The following is a 20,264-nucleotide window of genomic DNA, read 5'->3' as shown; positions in this document are numbered from 1 at the left end:
ACCTTCTTCTTGGAGTCTGAATCGGGACCCTTTTCTGGTAACAAATTTTAAAGGTTTCGTCCAATTGAGGTATCCCTATTTTTTCTTTATGCTTTGTTCCATTTTTCTTTTGCATAAAAGTTATGTGGGAGGTGTGCATGCATATTTTAAATCTAATTAATAAGAGTCATGGGCAGACAGGAAACAAGAGCCACTACAGAAAATGCAGTCCTACAGATCTAAATGGAGGTCACCATCACCTTTTAAGAATCTGATGAAAGAGCTGGGTGTAGTGGCTCATGCCTATAATCCCAGCACTTTGGGAGGCGGAGGCAGAGGGATTACTTGAGTCCAGCCTGGGGTGACATGGTAAAACCTCATCTCTACAAAAAAATACAGAAATTAGCCAAGTGTGGTGGCACATGTCTGTAATCCCAGCTACTTGGGAGGCTGAGATGGAAGGATCACTTGAACCCAGGTGGTGGAGGCTGCAGAGAGCCAAGATCATGCCACTGCATTCCAGCCTGGGCAACACAGTGAGACTCCGACTCAAAAAAAAAAAAAAAAAAAGTGAATTTGATGAAAGCGTCGTGCTCTCTCTCGAGGAAAATGTAAATACACAGAATATCTTATATAAAATTTAGGGTGTTCTGTTTTCTGTTTTGTTACTGTTTTAATAAATGAGGAGTTCTATAACAATGTGCTGACAGAATAACTTATTTTTCCACTCTAGTGGAACACAGAATTTGATTTTTCCACTACAACATGAGGCTTATATAAAAAAAGAAGATCCTAAACTTGACCATACATACTCTTCTTACCTTTATGAGAGGACTCTGATTTTGAGAAATGCCGTGTGGAACTCTGCTGGTTTGTAAAATGAGTGTAATCCGCATCTTCACCATCTGTCATGATAGGTGGTGGTGGCCTAAAAGGAATCCAGAATTTAAAGGGGCATTCTAAGTAACGCTTACTACAACTCCACCTCTTACTGGACTGCAAGCTAAAAACATTTTCTCGTGAAATGAAAAGCCAAAATGCTTCAGAATTCACACTGTAGTTCCTGGACAGTTGCATGGCCTTGAATAAATTATTTATCTTCCTGTTCCTTTGTTTTGATGTCATAATTCAATACAAACAATTATCTCCTCAACAACTAATACATGTTAGGAACTGGGCTAAATAAACAAAGATTAGTGAGATGTGACTGCTGCCATTTATAAGAAATAAACTTGTTTTGGTAGGTCTTACCAAGTCAAAGAAAAAATAACAGAATAAAGAACAGAAAAGAAGAAAATAATAAAGCCAAGGAAGAAAGGAAAGGAAAAAAAGAAAAGAGGAAGGGTAAGAGACAGAAAGGAGGGAGGAAACAGAAACAAAATTTCATGAGCAAAGTTCCTTTATCCACTAGGTGGCAAAACAGATCTTAATACATTTGCAAATTCTATGTAATACATTCGCAACTTTTTATGTCAAAAAATGTAAAAAAAAAAAAAAAAAGATATAATTTTTACTACTCTAAACTTTTTATTAAAATTACTTAACACAGATTTATGCAAACATGTAGCACTGAAGCAGAAAACCTCTCATTCTTTATCTCCCAAAGGTATACTCAAAGTTTGCACTAAAGGATAGCACCAGATTATCAAATTTATCAATATATCAAAGATTTATCAAATATAACCATACTGTAGGCCATTTTGTACATTTATATGTAAAATCTAGAAGGCATAAGTATTCTGAAGTTTGTAAAGTTATAGTTGGTTTGGTACAATGGGCTCTGTCATGTAAAAAATAAAAGCAAGTGTTTCCAAATTTTTTATCTTGTCGCCATGCAATAAATCTTTCCCTGGGTATTCAGCATCCAGAAGAGGTCAGCATGGGATATAAACTGGTATATGTGCTGAGGACCATGCTACAGGTTCTACATAGATTATCTCAATTAACTTTCAGGACAAGTCTGTATGCTAACTATCATATACATATTTTAGAGTCAGATTAGATTAGATGAGGTAAATAATCTGTCCATTTTCACACAGCTGTTAAGTGGCAGACCCAGGCCTCAAACTCAACTGGATTTCAAAACCAGTGTTCTTAACTACTCTACTACATAGGTGTGTATTTTTATCAGGAGCAGCATCATCTGTATACAAGACTATATGTATATATGTGTGTTTATATATATGCATTTGTGTATTTTCAGAAGTATACTTTCATATGTTATTGTACTTACACTTTCAAATATCATTTCATGCATCTGTTTTATATATATATAAAAGTAATGGAAACATAGTGAATAATGCATTTTTTCTAATTTTTATTTTTAAATCATTTGTTTACCAATATTGGAAATTAAATAGTATTTTTCTCCAATACCTGATAGTTTTAACACTTATCTTTAATAAACAATGTAAGACTTGGTAGCAAAATTAAGACAAATCAATCTGACTCTAGGATTAAAGAACTTAGCTTCAAAAAGCAAACAAGTGGCTTAAGAAGTGACTCAGGCCCAAGAAAACAGGGTTAGTAGTTAGAATGACCCAGTCTGTTCTTCTCTCTTTTATTAATGTCATTAGGCAGTCAAAAATCAGAAAGACAGACGTTGAGTGGGACTCACAAAAACAATCCATGATTAGTGCCTCACCATCAACTCATCAAGGAAAAGTATGCTAAAGTTATGAAACAAAGCACAGGATGCCCACAAGTTTTCTAGCATGTCCATGTAAGGATAAACAAATCAATCTAGAATGCTCTTAAGGGTACTGTTCTAGAATGCTCTTAAGAGTACTTCCTAAGTACTTCTTAAGTACTTCTTAAGAGTACTTCTTAAGAGCAATCTAGAATGCTCTTAAGAGTACTTCAGTGCTCTTAAGGGTACTGTTCTGTTTAGTTTCAGGTTACATAGAGAACAAATCTTGGCTTACTGCTAAGAGTCCTACACCAAATTATTTTGTTATACCAGAGACAATTGTTTTAAAGTTAAAGCATATATATCCAAGTTAGAAAAATCTTATTAACCAACTTTGTTGTACAGTTTTATTGTATTAAGACTGCCTGTTTCCTACTGTTCTCACGAAATCATTTACATCTTTAACTTAGTGATACACCTTTCATAATTCACTTCAAAATTCACTTCTTTAAGAAACCCTCCTAGACACTTAAACCAGGATGTCTCCCTATGTTCTTATCATCCTGTACTTTTCATCCATAGCACTTAACACAATCATAATAGTTATTTGGATAATTATTTGTTTGGATTGTAAACTCATGAGAACATGACAGAGTTCATTCTTGTTGACTGATGTGTACCCCAATTATGTGTGAGCAATTATTAGGGTGCTCAATAAATACTTGATAAATGAATAAATGGAGACAAATGTATTTCACATTAATAAGAATGCACAAGGAATAAAATGAGATTTAGAAAATATTTAATTTTCCTAAGAAAAAATGCAAGTAGAATAACCAATAATATTAAAAGTATAAAATCCTGTAGTTAAAACAATTTGGAACATGGGTTGAAATTTTTTCCAGTTACAAGAGTTAGAATTCAGATTGCTAAGTGATCCTCTATTTCCTTAAAAACAGTAGAAAACTTCTTTCAACAGTGTTTTGTAGTTCTCCTCATAGAGATCTTTCACCTCCTTGGTTAGAAGTATTCCTAAGTATTTTGTGTGTGTGGTTATCGTAGATGGGATTGAGTTCTTGATTTGATTCTCAGCTTGAACCTTACTGGAATATAGAAATGCTACTCATTTTTGTACATGGATTTTGTTTCCTGAGACTATGCTTAAGTTGTTTATCAAGTCTAGGAGATCATAGATGACACAAATAAATGGAAAAGCACTCTATGCTCATAGGTTGGAAGAATCTATATTATTAAACTGTCCAGGTCAGGCGTGGTGGCTCACGCCTGTAATCCCAGCACTTTGAGAGGCCGAGGCGCGCAGATCACCTGAGGTCAGGAATTCAAGATCAGCTTTGCCAAGATGGTGAAACCCCATGTCTACTAAGTATACAAAAATTAGCTGGGCGTGGTGGTGGGTGCCTGTAATCCCAGTTACTTGGGAGGCTGAGGCAGAAGAATCGCTTGAACCCAGGAGGCAGAGGTTGCAGTGAACCCAGGAGACAGAGGTTGCAGTGAGCCCAGGTCGTGCCACTGCACTCCAGCCTGGGTGGCAGAGTGAGACTCCGTCTCAAAAAAAAAAAAAAAAAAAAAAAGCCCATACTAAACAAAGCAATCCACAGATGCAACAAATTCTTATCAAATTACCAACGTCACTTTTTGCAGATTTAAAAGAAACTATTTAATTCACATGGAACCAAAAAAAGAGCCACATAGCCGAGGCAATCCTAAGCAATAAGAACAAAGGGAGGCATGACATTACCAGACTTCAAACTATACAAGGCTACAGTAACCAAAAAAGCATGGTATTGGTACAAAACCTGACACACAGACCAATGTAACAGAGTAGAGATCCCTTGAAATAAAGCTGCACACCTACAACCAAGGGATTTTTGACAAAGTTGACAAAAACAATAGGGAAAGGACACCTTATTCAAAAAATGGTGCTGGGAAAACTGGCTGACCATATGCAGAAGAATGAAACTGGACCCATACCTCTCACCATATACAAAAAATTCAAGACCTTAAACTATAAAAATTTTAGAAGAAAACCTAGGAAAGACTATTCTCAACACTGGCCAAGGCAAATAATTTATGAAGACCCCAAAAACAAATATAACAAAATCAAAAACAGACAAATAGGACTTAATTAAACTAAAGATTTCTGCAAAGCAAAAGAAACTACAGAGTAAAGAGACAACCTACAGAATGGGAGAAAATATTTGCAAATTATGCATCCAACAAAGGATTAACATCTGGACTCTTTAGGGAAGTTAAACAAATGAACAAGGATAAAACAACCCTATTAAAAAGTGAGCAAAAATATGAACAGACACTTCTCAAAAGAAATACAAGCAGCCAAAAAACATGAAAAATGCTCAACATAACTAATTATCAGAGACGCAAATCAAAACCACAATGAGATACTATCTGACAACAATTAGAATGGCTATGAAAAAGTCAAACAATAACAGATGTTAGCATGGATGCAGAGAAAGGGGAACACCACTTTTACACTGTTGATGGGAATTCAGATTAGTTCAATCCCTCTGGAAAGCAGTTTGGAGATTTGTCAAAGAACTAAAAATAGAGCTACCATTACCCTGGCAATTCCATTACTGGGTATATACCCAAAAGAAAATAAATCAGTCTATCAAAAAGACACATGAACTCATATGTTCATCACAGCACTCTTCACAATAGCAAAGACATGGAATCAACCAAAATGCCCATCAACGGTTAATTAAAGAAAATGTGGTACATATACACTATAGACTACTACACAGCCACAAAAAAGAATGAAATCATATCATTTGCCCCAACAGGGATGCCTCTGGAGGGCATTATCCTATGTGAATTAACACAGAAACAGAAAACTAAATATTGCATGTTCTCACTTATAAGTGGGAACTAAATCCTGGGTTGACATGGACTTAAAGATGTGAATAATAGACACTGGGAACACCAAAAGGAGGGAGGGAGGCAAGGGCTGAGAAACTTCCTACTGCGTACTCTGTTCACTATCTGGGTGACAAAATCAATAAAAGTACAAACCTCAGTACCACACAATATACCCTTGTAAAAAAAACCTACACATGTATCCCCAGAATCTAAAATAAAAATGGCAATTTTTGAAAAATAACAACAAAAGTTAAACACACATACACAAAGAGTAGAAAATTCTGTAACAGACAAAGAAATTGGATTTTTGACCATAAGTATTACAAGCTCTACATGAGAATTTGTGTCTCACTACTACTATTACTACACTTCAGTAATAAACATCTTGACCTAGGAAGTGCCATGTTTTTCAATCCTTGAAACCAAATATTTCTGTATAGCTAGCTAAACTTTTCCATCATGATTAAATGTGAAAGACGAAAACCACAGATTCTAACCAGAAAGTATACATTCTGATATTAGTTGTGCAAGGTATCTACATATGCAAGATATATAAGCTTTATCTTTTAACTATGAAAATACAGGTTTCATAAAATTCCTCATTTTTTTGGTCATATATACAATCCTGCTAAAATGACATTTAAAGACAAATGTTCCTCTAAGGTAAAAACAAAAATTTCTATTCTACTAGCCCTAAGTCACTTTTCATTCATTTATAATAGCCATTTTTAATACAGGATCATTTGATTATTCACTCTTTCAGTATGCCAAATATTTCTAAAGTATCTATTATACTCCAAAAACTTGTTTTCAGACTTTAATAAACTTTCTTAAGAAATCATCCAGTACTGTTCCATCATATATGCTGTCAATGGTATTAGTATTCTAAAGAGGCCAAGGATCTGAAGACTGCAGAATTAAGCCTAAAGATGATTTAAATTCATTTGACTAAAAAAAAGGATAATAATCCAGATGTATTTACTTACTAAGAACAGATTAGCTGCTGCTTCTTTTACTTGGATACTTTGGGAATGTATTAACCTATAGAGTTCTAAGAAAATGTTTGGCATGTGCTTAACCAAAAGCTACAACAGAAACAGATTTTATATAACTAGGCAGAATATGCCACTATTCTCAGAGCAATACAAACCCAATGTAATTTTCTGAAGGATTATCTTCTGAAAGCAAATGAGTTTTAAAATAGAGGATTACTTTTTAAGGACACTAAATACATTCACTTGAAGAAAACAAGCCTAGGAGCTTCAGTGTGGGCATGAGTAGCAACAACAGTGTCAATTATTCAATGAAATAAACGTTATGTTTCAAGAATTAACAAATAATCAAGAATAAAGTTCAAATTTGAATAATTCAGAGTTTTCAAAATTTTAAACTTAGTGTTACTTTTTTGTCTTGTTTTTAATATCTTTTTCTTCACATTCCAATCATGTTTTCTTTCGAAAGGCAACAAAAAGCAATTAAAAAAAAAAAGAGGTTACTTCCCCAGAGACTTAAATGTTGACAACTTGAGGCAGAAAGACAGCAGCTGCTCCATAACTATTATGCACGACTGTTTGAGATAAATCAGAAAGTATGTACACCATAGCCACAGCTATTTGTTGAGTGGGATTTAGACAGTCTGCAAGGATTCAAGATTTTGTCAAGGACACTGAGACTCAGAAAGAAATGAGTTTGAGCATGTGCAAACGGCATGCACACATCAGTGTGGCTATGAAACCCGGTAAATATTTAAAAGTCGAAATTTTATTTAGGAAAAAAAATCACTCTCATTCCCCAAGCTGAAAGCATAAATTCAGTGAATGCAGAGGTAAGAATCAGTCCTAACAAAAAGTACATTCTTCCTTATCCACCCCAACTATTGTAAAATTCTGATTTGATGTACACAACTCAATTTAAGACTGGAAATAAAGTTCTAAAAATAACCCTGAATGTCTTGACACTACCTCACAAATGCAGATTTTTGGATCTCCTCTCCAAAAAACATACACTCTTCTTAGGGAACTGACATCTCCTTACTCACCCCAAAGTCAACTTCCTCATTTTTCTTTTCAGGTGTCAGCTTACCGTGCTGGCCTTTCATTCTTAGAACGGTGAGGTTCATCACTCTCTTTTGACTTTGAATCTGCTGCTTTAGCTGTTTTTGGCTGTGGACAAAAATACAAACAAACAAACAAAAATAACACACACATACAATCCGGAATCATCAAACAAAGGGAAAGATTAAGTTTAAAGTATGGTTATCATGCCAAGCTCTTCCTTAGTAATTTCAGATTAATTATATTTAATTGAGCAACATAAAATATTTTTATATATAGCCACTCCAGAGGTAAAAAATTTATAGCTGCAAAGGTAGGCTTTGGGCTTACATGGAAGGTGTAATTTAGCCCACTCATTTGAAAGCCTTAGAGCAGCCAGAGGAATGGGCTAAACACACAGGAATATGCTTCCCTAGATGGGTGTGCTTGGCCACTAATTATTAACATAATAGCTACACAGTAATTGACAAGAACCAGTGCACACCCAGAGTCTATGGAATCCAGGTTTGTGCACTCAAACTTATTTCTGCACACCTGTCTTAGGCTGATTTTCAGCCAGTAAACTAAGGCACATTCAAGTCAACTTTTCCAAGAGAGGAACTATATCAGTACCAGTTATAAAATAAAAATTACAGAAGTCATGATGATACCTGCTAGAGATGTGGCCATTGCCTTCTGACATGCTTGATTCCTAATCCTTAAATACTTACCCTTTCCTAGTTAAGGTAGCAAAGAATCTGAGAAACTCCTGGGTAATTATTTGTGGCTTAATTTATTTAACAGAAGTATTTGGGAATCCTTGACTAAAACAGTATATTAGAAAAAATCTTGAATTACTGAGTTAGTTAAGAAAGAGCTAAATATACATAATTAATATGAGAATAATACATTCATTGTTTTGAGACTAACTCGTGGGTAACTGAGCAACAGGAAAGAGTACAGCAATACTATTAGCAGGGTTTCTACACCTTTTTCCTCACAACCATTACTGAGACTGTGAGGTGGGACCAGAAACCCAATGGAGGAATTTGTTCAAGAGAGACCAGCGCTAAACACCAACTGTATAAGGAATACACAACCTAGGTTTCATTCTTCTGGGCCTAAACTCCCTCCCTAAAAACCCTGTATTGTACGAATCCTCTCCCTATTCCTCTGCTCTTTTTCCACCTAGCTTGACCTTCTATTTGTTAGCTGCCTACACTTTGTCTTCCTCTCTACATTATACACTACTATCAGGAAAAATGTCTTTGTCTTTCCATGGAGGTCCAAAGTGTTGTCTTATGCGCTGTCACTGATGAATAAAGTCTGCTAAACTGGAACTCGCAATTACCGCAGCAAAATGAATTGCAGTAACTGCTTATTTTGTCTACAATTTCTGATCAACGAGGGGAAAGATAACCGTCCAAACTCATGCTAGATAGGTCTTGCACTGTGACATAAATAATAATTGTTGGTGATAAGTATGTATCTTTCAGTCTGCCACAAACCATGTTACATCAAAGGAAAGAGAAACGGATACATGATAGAGATGAAAGATAATGTAAGCACAAAGAAAGTAGAGACGGGAAGAGAAGTTCATTGTGGAAAATATGAAAGCATGTGAAAATGCTACATTCTTCTATAATCAAAGTACTGTATATGAAAACTAAGACTGTTCATGACCAGAAGCACTTGCATTTCACTCCGTCTTAAAGGGAACAGAATGAGTTTTCAATCTTAGCAGTAACTTTTTACGTATGTTCAAAAATTCAGTGATTTTTCATGGTGATGGAATCTTCACAGATCAGATTCACATATGCAATACAGATAATTTATATATTCATATATCCTAAATATATTTGCAGAGCTTAACTCAAAAGCAGAGTCCCCTTCTCATTTCTAATTTTATTTCTAATTAGAAAACAAACAAAACACACTCTACCTTCCACTCAGGGTCTTGCTTTCTTTTGTCCAAAGATGATTTCTCCCGCTCCTTGGCTTTTTTGTAAGCTTTCTTTTCTTCAGCCATTAGAAGTCGAGCGATTTCCTAAACAAAATACAGTCAATATCATTAACTGCAGAGGTGCAGATAGAAATATACTAGGATATTTCCAAAGAATATCAGCTAAACTCATTAACTTACTTCATCTTGAGCTACTTGAGCGGCTCTCATGTCCACCTGGGTAGCCTATGATATCAAAAATACAAAAACAAAGAATTTAATTGGAATCTATGTTGTGCATTTTCAGTATCTTGTACAAAATAAGCTGGTTTTTGAAAATAATTGTGACTCATGTTCCTGAGGTTGATAATCAGTTGGTATGCTTTCACCAGCCAGAGCAGGAGCTCTTTTTATCAAATCCTACAGCAGGGTTATGGAGAACAATCATGGAGATGGAGAAATGGAGTTATGGACTCTGCTGCTAATGCTTACTCACTAAGCAAAAGTGGATACTCTATTCCTATTGTCTTGATTTTTCCACTCATAAAAAAAGGTTTCTCAATTGATAGAGGACTATTAATATAATTTCAAGATGGACTAAATTCACAAAAAAAATACCCATCAATATATCTAAACTTTTGCCTTAAAATTTGCTCACCAAAAGTTCTTCTTCTTGCAGTTTTCTGGCAATTTCAGCATCATACCATTCCTGATCCCTGTGGGCCATTCGTGATGGAGTAGATACAGCTTCTTTCGTCACTCTTGGCTTCATTCCTTTAAAAAAAAAAAAAACTCAATGTAATAAAACAACTGAGGATGTTTTCTGAAAAGTTAAGAAATTTAAGATAAAGGAGATTTTTCTTTAGTAGCTAACAATGACAATACTACCTCTACTCCAGAATACAGTGTGGGGTGCATTAAAAACATTTTTGCCCTAGGAATGGAAGTGGCAATGTAGATAATGCATACATTTAAACAAAGATATCTAAGCAAGCCTGCATGGTAAAAAGTCCCCTCTCACATAGTTTCTGCAACAGCAGAAATTTATGTAAGAAGTCGCAAGTGAGGCCCTGGAAAAATACAAAGTGAAAAAAAAGTCATTGAAAATAAAAATAATTTAAAGAAAAGCAAATTACAGAGTCAGTTTAAAAGAGGCTAAGCTGTCAAGGCTGGAGGAGAGGAGAGGCTTCTTTCTATTTATCTCAGCCTGCATACTTACTACTTCCGAGGGAGCAGGAACAGCAGCACCTGGTAGTCATGTGATAATACCTGTGAGACATGCAGTGGTCCTGCCATGGCTTTTGCTCTGAGAGTAAATAAACCCACTCGCTTTAGATCTTCCCCACAGCTTTGATCAGACTGACTGTGACATCTTAGGAAAATATAATCAGAGCTATATTGAGAGCACAATGACCAGAGTTCTACTCCAATTTATTCCTATAAAGCAATTCTGGCTTTAAACTTTTACTTGACAGTGTGAGTGTATTATATTCAGAATTAATAAAAATTTTGAATACAGTGAACAAGATTACTCATCTGAAATAGTTCATTTCAGTAAATTAACTATTCAGAGGAGAAAGAAAATGTACTCCTTGGCACAAGACAGGGATGCCCTCTCTCACCACTCCTATTCAACACAGTGTTGGAAGTTCTGGCCAGGGCAATTAGGCAGGAGAAGGAAATAAAGGGTATTCAATTAGGAAAAGAGGAAGTCAAATTGTCCCTGTTTGCAGACGACATGATTGTATACCTAGAAAACCCCCTTGTCTCAGCCCAAAATCTCCTTAAGCTGATAAGCAACTTCAGCAAAGTCTCAGGATACAAAATCAATGTACAAAAATCACAAGCATTCTTATACACCAACAACAGACAAACAGAGAGCCAAATCATGAGTGAACTCCCATTCACAATTGCTTCAAAGAGAATAAAATACTTAAGAATCCAACTTACAAGGGATGTAAAGGACCTCTTCAAGGAGAACTACAAACCACTGCTCAAGGAAATAAAAGAGGATACAAACAAATGGAAGAACATTCCATGCTCATGGGTAGGAAGAATCAATATCGTGAAAATGGCCATACTGCCCAAGGTAATTTATAGATTCAATGCCATCCCCATCAAGCTACCAATGACTTTCTTCACAGAATTGGAAAAAACTACTTTAAAGTTTATATGGAACCAAAAAAGAGCCCGCATCGCCAAGTCAATCCTAAGCCAAAGAACAAAGCTGGAGCATCACACTACCTGACTTCAAACTATACTACAAGGCTACAGTAACCAAAACAGCATGGTACTGGTACCAAAACAGAGATATAGATCAATGGAACAGAACAGAGTCCTCAGAAATAACGCCGCATATCTACAACTATCTGATCTTTGACAAACCTGAGAAAAACAAGCAATGGGGAAAGGATTCCCTATTTAATAAATGGTGCTGGGAAAACTGGCTAGCCATATGTAGAAAGCTGAAACTGGATCCCTTCCTTACACCTTATACAAAAATCAACTCAAGATGGATTAAAGATTTAAACATTAGACCTAAAACCATAAAAACCCTAGAAGAAAACCTAGGCATTACCATTCAGGACATAGGCATGGGCAAGGACTTCATGTCCAAAACACCAAAAGCAATGGCAACAAAAGCCAAAATTGACAAATGGGATCTCATTAAACTAAAGAGCTTCTGCACAGCAAAAGAAACTACCATCAGAGTGAACAGGCAACCTACAGAATGGGAGAAAATTTTCGCAACCTACTCATCTGACAAAGGGCTAATATCCAGAATCTACAATGAACTCAAACAAATTTACAAGAAAAAAACAAACAACCCCATCAAAAAGTGGGCGAAGGACATGAACAGACGCTTCTCAAAAGAAGACATTTATGCAGCCAAAAAACACATGAAAAAATGCTCATCATCACTGGCCATCAGAGAAATGCAAATCAAAACCACTATGAGATATCATCTCACAGCAGTTAGAATGGCAATCATTAAAAAGTCAGGAAACAACAGGTGCTGGAGAGGATGTGGAGAAATAGGAACACTTTTACACTGTTGGTGGGACTGTAAACTAGTTCAACCATTGTGGAAGTCAGTGTGGTGATTCCTCAGGGATCTAGAACTAGAAATACCATTTGACCCAGCCATCCCATTACTGGGTATATACCCAAATGACTATAAATCATGCTGCTATAAAGACACATGCACACGTATGTTTATTGCGGCATTATTCACAATAGCAAAGACTTGGAACCAACCCAAATGTCCAACGATGATAGACTGGATTAAGAAAATGTGGCATATATGCACCATGGAATACTATGCAGCCATAAAAAATGATGAGTTCATGTCCTTTGTAGGGACATGGATGAAATTGGAAATCATCATTCTCAGTAAACTATCGCAAGAACAAAAAACCAAACACCGCATATTCTCACCCATAGGTGGGAACTGAACAATGAGATCACATGGACACAGGAAGGGGAATATCGCACTCTGGGGACTGTGGTGGGGTGGGGGGAGGGGGGAGGGATAGCATCGGGAGATATACCTAATGCTAGATGACGAGTTAGTGGGTGCAGCGTACCAGCGTGGCACATGTATACATATGTAACTAACCTGCACAATGTGCACATGTACCCTAAAACTTAAAGTATAATAAAAAAAAAAAAAAGAAAGAAAATGTACTCCTGATTGTCTCTTTATGCCAGGGGTTGTCAATCAGGGCTATATATTCGAATCACATGAGGGTGCTTTGAACACGTATAAAAATATTTGCTCCAACACCCACAGATTCTAAATTAAGTAGCCTGGGTGTGCCCTGTCCTTGAGTAAGTTTGTTTTAAATCTCCCCAGTTCATTCTTACTTGCAATTAATATTGGCATCACCTGTTTAGTGTATTATGTCCATTAAAATTACTGTAAATTAAAATGATTTTTGTCAAAATCCTTCACCACACTTGACTCACTTGCTGTTAATTTTTTAAAAAATAAAATACAAGTAAACACTGGGCAAATGATGAGAATGTAAGTATTTTGTGAAGCCTACCTTTGTACAACTTTCAACCTGGCTTCTGCAGCTTCAGAAGCCACAGACTCATACACATCTGTATTTCCTACAGAGAAAGACTAGTAAATGTGGCTTTCTTAGCTTCAGACCTAATAGAACCTGATTGCACAGACCACCTCAAATCATCTCTAGAGCCACTGAGTCTTATGCTGGGCTGGGCTTAATCTAGATTTCTAAGTGGTTTGGGACAGCAAAAAAACAAAAAAACAAACAAAAAACAACAACAAAAAAACAGTGGCATAGTCCCAAGAGTGGACCATCTGAAACAGAATATAAATCTCCCTGAGTTATTTAGCTTAGTCAGAACTAGGAAGGCAGATTTCAGAGAAAATGAAATTAGATAAGGAACTCAGTACCGGGCAATGTCAGTGGACAAGATAGTCTGCTATATAAACCATGTTCCAATCTATAGAAAAAATGATACTTCAATAAGCAGCCCAAAGCTTAATTAAGGATGACGGAACATGCCTACCTCCTTCACTTTTGCCACACAGTGAAATAATACAGTGGGATGTGCTCAAATTTCAAGAGACCAAATTTTCTCCATTATTATGCCTCCTAAAGTACACCACAGAATTAGCCAAGAAGATTTTTCACTTTCAGTTTTATTAAAGACACATTGTTTTAAATTCTACCAAAGACAATATTCCATTGAATAGTCTTAATTGTTTTGACAGGGTGATAAGACTGTAACCTCTGGCAGTTAAAAAGAGAATGATGACTTAGTAAGAGTCAGAATCTGAGCTAATATCTCTCAGTTCCAAATATTTAGAGGGGAAATGGTTTATTTAAACCCTTGATGTATCACTGGAATCTGTAAATCTCATTAAGTAGAAAATCTCCACAGCTTGGAATACTAAATTTCTGCACTGTCAGGATGCCCATTCTCTGCAGTGTCCTCTGGACCCAAGGTGACAAAAATTTTTGTAAGGATATAGAAATAGAACTCACAGTGCAGTGTAAGGCCGTCATTAAACAAAGATGTCCAAAAATTTTTTAAATGTAATTAACTGAAGGAAATTAACAGACTAGCTTCCCTCATCTCAGTATCCTAAACAGACTCTAGAAACTAGCTTTCAAAAAATCAGGTGAGTGGTATTTTCAAGTTCCATATATATCTTAACACTTCCTTGTCTTTTTCTGTTCATCATCCTTCAGATGGAGAACACAAGAACATCCTTAAATGAACACAAAACTTCAGCCTTAAATAAATTTACAGAATAAAATTGTTGAAAGTACTGACAGTCAAGATAAATTTATTCTGAGCTTGGAATAAGGTAAAATGATAGATTCTTTTTGATATCACGTAAGAGTATTTGTAATAAGCCAGTCTGACATTTAGGGAATGCCACAGTATATCTGACTAACAATTTACAGCAGAATAGTGCAGATATTTTATGGCCCTGTGAGTTTAGAAGTTAACCTGCAGAAAACGATGAGCCATTAAGAATTTATAGTCCAATAGAGAAGTAACTCTGAAAGGTTAAGTACCCATTGCCCTGTAGAAAGTTATCTTATACTTAATTTAAAATTTTATTTTGCACTCCCTTTCAACTGATTCTATTAATGCTGCTCTGCAAATGCTCTTAGAACCAGCTCCTTGTCATCCTGCTAGTTTCTTCATTATTAATATAACTTTGGCCTGTCCTAACAACTTTAAGAATTGTGCTTTTACAACAGCAAGAATAGATGCCACTACCTAGTAATTATATTTTAATGTAATCCTCTGACCTGTTCCAGGGAGTTATAAAATCAAATGCCTACAGGGGCTAGAAAGGTAAAATATAAAAAGCGAGCTGAATATAAAATGATAGAAAAGCAGCAGCTCATGTTGTAGTCATTTTAAATATCTGCCTGATAACATTGTTTTTTAATCCCTTGTGCTGGCAAAATAAAAAACAAAACATTTGCAGTTCCAGTAGTGGAGCCTGTGAGTCAGCGTTTAGTGTCATGCTTCCTCAGCCTATTTAAAATATCCCGGAGCATAACTAAAAGCCATAAAGCCTAACTAGCCCTCAGAGCACTCCTGAAAGTCAGATTCACAGAAGCAGAAACGTAGAGGTCAGTGTACATCATTCTTCCTCCATACTTCCCCCACGCCTTTGGAACTTGTAAACCTCAAAATGCTAGGGGTGTAACTTCCTCATAAACCTACTCAAGACAGATTATATCACACTTTCCTCTGTTTTTCCACAGCTCTTTATGTCTTCCTAACAAAGTGTATCTAGTTTGGAATTGTTTACAAAGCCATCTTTCTGGCTGAAATCCAAGCACAAAGCCTAAGACAAGGATATTTGTGGCAGCTACTCAGAATGGCTTCTGGAACTAAATTTTAATTTTCTGCATAACCAAGTCCTTCAATAAGAAATAACATGACAGGAAAAACCAACTTAACCTGAATCCGCAACCTAGAAACAAGTTCTCTGACCACAGATAGAGCTTGACTGGCTCCTTGGTACTATGATTCCTAGTGTTACAGACACATGGAAAACATCACCTCAGCAGTTTATAGAAAACAGAGCCATTACTGTGTCAATGATGGACTTCAGAGTTAAGCCTCAGGGGTGCCAGAAATTTGAGGTTTATCTATAATATTTACCTCATTCTTATATAGGTACCAAGAACTTACCTGTATTGGTACTTTAGAACACCAACTGTAGAGTTAGAGCTGGAGAAAGTTACAGCATAAAAAGTAACTTAATGCAACGACTTTAAACTTTTAAGTTCCTAAGAATCCACCTCCAGGTCTAAAACATGTCCAAACTGCCAGGCCTCACTCCAGAGATGATAATACATGTGAAACCCAGACATTTCCATTTTTAGTTAACAGCTGATTCTGATGAAAATGAACTGAGGCATATTATTTGAAAAATACTTTCTTAAAAGACTGCCTATCCAACTCCTCATTTTACAAATGAGAAAGATGAGGTCTAAAAAATACAGTATTTCTGGCTCTATCGGCCTTTTAGTTAGACAAACACTATCAAGACAGGCTCATCAGCTCTTCTGGGTTCACCGAAGTAAAACCAGAAATTCAGGAGTTTTGATTTGGTATCAGAACCTCTGATACACAGTCTCGGTAAATGAAGAACTATATCTGGAATGGGTACCTCTAATACAACCCGGGCATGGAATAACTCTCCAAGGAATCAGTGCATTCTCACAGAAGGGAAAAGGTACAAATATTTTCCTTCTTCTTACACACCTGAGATTAAGTGTATACCTTTTATAATATGTTGCTCTAGGATTTATTTCAAAGTCATGAGCATGAACTGGAGAGAAAGAAAGGTTGCTTAAGATACTTATTAAATTCATCGGTTTGTAGTTATATACATGATACCAGGACTTCCATCGAGACTGTCCTCTATTACCTGCGTCATGGAGGTGGAGCTGCTCCTCACTCTCTGAGAATGGAGGAGTCCTGGGCCTGTGTCTCCTTTTTCTGTGCTCACCTTGCCCATGGTCCCTCCCATATACAACTTCCTTGCAGTGAAGCCCTGCTTTTTGTGAGGACTTGGGTGAAAGTCGATCTTGGTGTCGAGACAGTTTTTCCCAATTTCGAGTCTGATGGTTATTCTTAGTCTCCCAGTCATCACATTCAGTGCTCAGAAACACTTCACCACTGATCGTGGGAAGCAGAGGTCTCCGAGGCCTCTCCTGAGTCGACCGTTTCCTTTCATGCTGCTCATTGTTAATATGGGGATTGTCCCTTCCTTTGCCCGAGCTAGAGGATGACAGGGATCTCTTCGATGAACAATGTTGTTCTGGCTCTTCCAAGTTCTCCAGTGGATGTTCTGGTTTCTCTTTCTTCTGCTTCACAGTCTTTCCATCTCTTTGGAGTCTACAAGGTCTTGAGAATCCAGAACCCAATTCCCTGGCCCTCCTTGACCCTGGTTGGTCTGAGTGGAGGCAGAGGGATGTGAAAAATAAAAATGCAGATTAATTTAATGAGAGTTATGAACTCACTACACAGGGGGAAGTTGGGCTCCAGTTTAACGTACTTTAAAAATGGAGAAAATTGCTTTTTCAACTTAAATTGAGAAGAGGGGATGAGCATTACTGAAACAGTTTATGCATACCTAAAGAATTCTGGGTACATAGCCAAAATGGTAAGAAACTAAAGTGAAACAAATGTGAAAGAAGAGCTTGATCATGATTAGGTAGAGCTAACAACACTTTAATATTTGCCAATAACAAAATTATAGCCATTAAACATTAAGTTCTATTTATAAACCAATTTGAAACTAGTATAGAGTAAAAAGTAGAGGTTGAGGAATCTTGTAAAACAAAAAAATTAAGCTTTGTAATTTCAGACAGAGGCTTTCAAATGTTCTTACTGGAAATGCCAATAAAACTATCAGAATATTGCTAGTTTCTCTTGAGTTCAGAGGAATGATCCACAGATTTTTATATGCCTCCATCTCCCCACTTTATGTGGCCAAAGCAAACATACCCAGTCACTTCAGAAACTAGCCCTCTATTACAGTTCAATGTAAAAGAGGATCAAGTAGATGAGAATTTTGAGTTCATGACCCTGTTATCTGTAGATAATTCTGTTCTCAATCTTAGTTGAAACTTGGCAAAGGAAAAAAATTCAAAGGGTTGCCTTGATGGAATATATAAAAAGGAGTCGCTTCCTAAATACATTTCAAAAAACTGTATGATATTGTATTCTTTGTATAAAAATATAATATATGCTAAGTATATGTCCCCAAATTTAATATAAACTTCAAAAACAGCACAAAAATAATTCTTTTTCAGGTCTTTTTTAGGCACAAGTATAATGTGAAGACAAAGGCAGCAAATTCATATGCACTTTATAAGAATATACTGATTTTAACATTTTCTAAAACTTTTACTACGTTTTGGAAATAACAACAAAAAATCCCAATTCCATGGAAAATTGCTATGAAAGCTAAGATTCCCCGATGGAATTAACCACTTGCTGAACTGCATTTGAAAGAGCTACCGTAAGTTGATGAGATGTAAAGAAAATAAAAAACTATACGTTTTCCTTTAAACTGTTTCATTTGATATTAACCTGTTAAAGGAACAGAGCAAGAAAGAGGTATGTGCTAAATGTACCAATTATGTAAGTTTCCATTAAAAACCTCAAATTGTTTCCTCTTGTGCTTTCCAGAAGAAAAGAAAGCTTGCTTCCAAAGACAATACTAAATTAAAATTTGTTTTCTGAACAGTCTGTAGAAGTATTTATCTTCATCATTTGTGGGTAAGTTTTATTTTACATAAAATCAAAAGCAAAACAGAAGAATTACCCGGTGATAAAAACGAATTATCTGCTCTTTTAAATAAACTAGTATTTTAAGACTATCATGACAACATGAGAATCAAGTGACTACTGCTGTAAATTCAAATAATACAGACCAGCTACTTAAATGATGACCACATCCGGGGAACAATGGTTTACAGTGTTAATAAAAATGTGCTCACTCAGAGTTGCACAAGTGAAGTCCACCTTCCAGCTCAAAAGAAACAAAAAGAATTGGGTTTTGACATGAATTTGTGATATTATGATTTTTAATTCCTTCTAAATAGTTCATTGATATTCATAGTTTTAGGAAATATGCTGCAGGAATTATTACAGAACTGTTACTACATTTTTACAGAGCTGACTGAAAAAGTTTATTCTCTAATAATAAATTTGCTGTGACAGCTTTAAATATTGGAAAGAAAAAGATAATGTGAGGAATCTATCTGAATGCTTTAAAACCTCATACAGTTGAGGATTGAGACCTGTATGTTTCTTGAGACCAAGTTATTTGGCAAATATAACTTACTCCCTCACTGCCAAAACATACATAGGTATTATGTATTGGCATATACATAATATACATACACACACACACACACATATTTATACACATATATATCTGCATTTTATATGAGTGCCTCCATGTTTGGCTTTCAAAATAAGATACACAAAATATTACATTATACACATATAACACTGATATATGTACAAATAAGTACTTCACCAAAATTGCATTATTTGATCTTCTCAAATCCAAATGAAGGATTTTTTATAATCTGCATTTTATTTAGTACATAACTTCATTAAAATTAATATTGTTCTTAGGAGGGGACAGGACTTGAACCACAGCCCTATGACTCCAAAGACCACGACTTAAAAAAAAAAAATCACTAATATGACTTCAATAAGTGGCTTTGAAAGAAAAACATGGATTCACTAATAAATAATATATATCATTTGAGTTGATATAAATTTGACAAATGTTTTTATACAATTTCAAACTTGTAGAAAATCCATAAATAATCATTCTAATAGATAATGTATTAAAGTTTGAGTTAAAAGTTGAAAAATTGACCATTTCTGTAATGATATACTGTGATTACTATGCGAGTAAGGCAAAAAATCAAATAGATATACAAAGGCATACAGAGAAGTATAATGAAAGAATATCCCAGATGTGTTGGAAAAGGACCACTGCAAACACCAGAAGGATTATTTTGTAAATATGAGCTGAACTATAATATGGTTTCTGTGGAACTGCACTTGGTCTAACACAGGGGCATATTAATGAGGACTACATGTTCAACAAAACATAACATCCCAATAACAACACAGCTGAGGCAAGAGAAATTTCAGTATTTACATACACATGTTCAGGAGGTCACCACTTCCTCCTCCTCAAAACTCCCTCAAAGTCTGTCTCTCCCCAAGGAAACAAGCA

At 35.8% G+C, this 20,264-nt stretch overlaps 1 protein-coding gene across 2 annotated transcripts in view; it reads right to left on the bottom strand.

Annotated features, from left to right (window-relative positions):
* Positions 1-20,264, bottom strand: part of CCDC50 (coiled-coil domain containing 50) — a 71,408-nt gene that overhangs the window by 8,089 nt on the left and 43,055 nt on the right. Inside the window, exons 6-11 of one of the 2 annotated variants that reach the window (XM_019024312.4) lie at positions 16,923-17,450; positions 10,140-10,255; positions 9,683-9,727; positions 9,482-9,586; positions 7,589-7,668; positions 801-907 (exon numbers count right to left, since the gene is read on the bottom strand). In XM_019024312.4, the coding sequence (XP_018879857.2) occupies positions 801-907; positions 7,589-7,668; positions 9,482-9,586; positions 9,683-9,727; positions 10,140-10,255; positions 16,923-17,450 (981 nt within the window). The remainder of the gene's footprint in view (positions 1-800; positions 908-7,588; positions 7,669-9,481; positions 9,587-9,682; positions 9,728-10,139; positions 10,256-16,922; positions 17,451-20,264) is intronic. The other variant, XM_019024314.4, reaches the window with a different exon arrangement.

Source organism: Gorilla gorilla, chromosome 2 (genome assembly GCF_029281585.2).
Source record: "Gorilla gorilla gorilla isolate KB3781 chromosome 2, NHGRI_mGorGor1-v2.1_pri, whole genome shotgun sequence".
NCBI classification, from domain to species: domain Eukaryota; kingdom Metazoa; phylum Chordata; class Mammalia; order Primates; family Hominidae; genus Gorilla; species Gorilla gorilla.
This window is presented reverse-complemented; position numbering and strand designations above follow the sequence as displayed.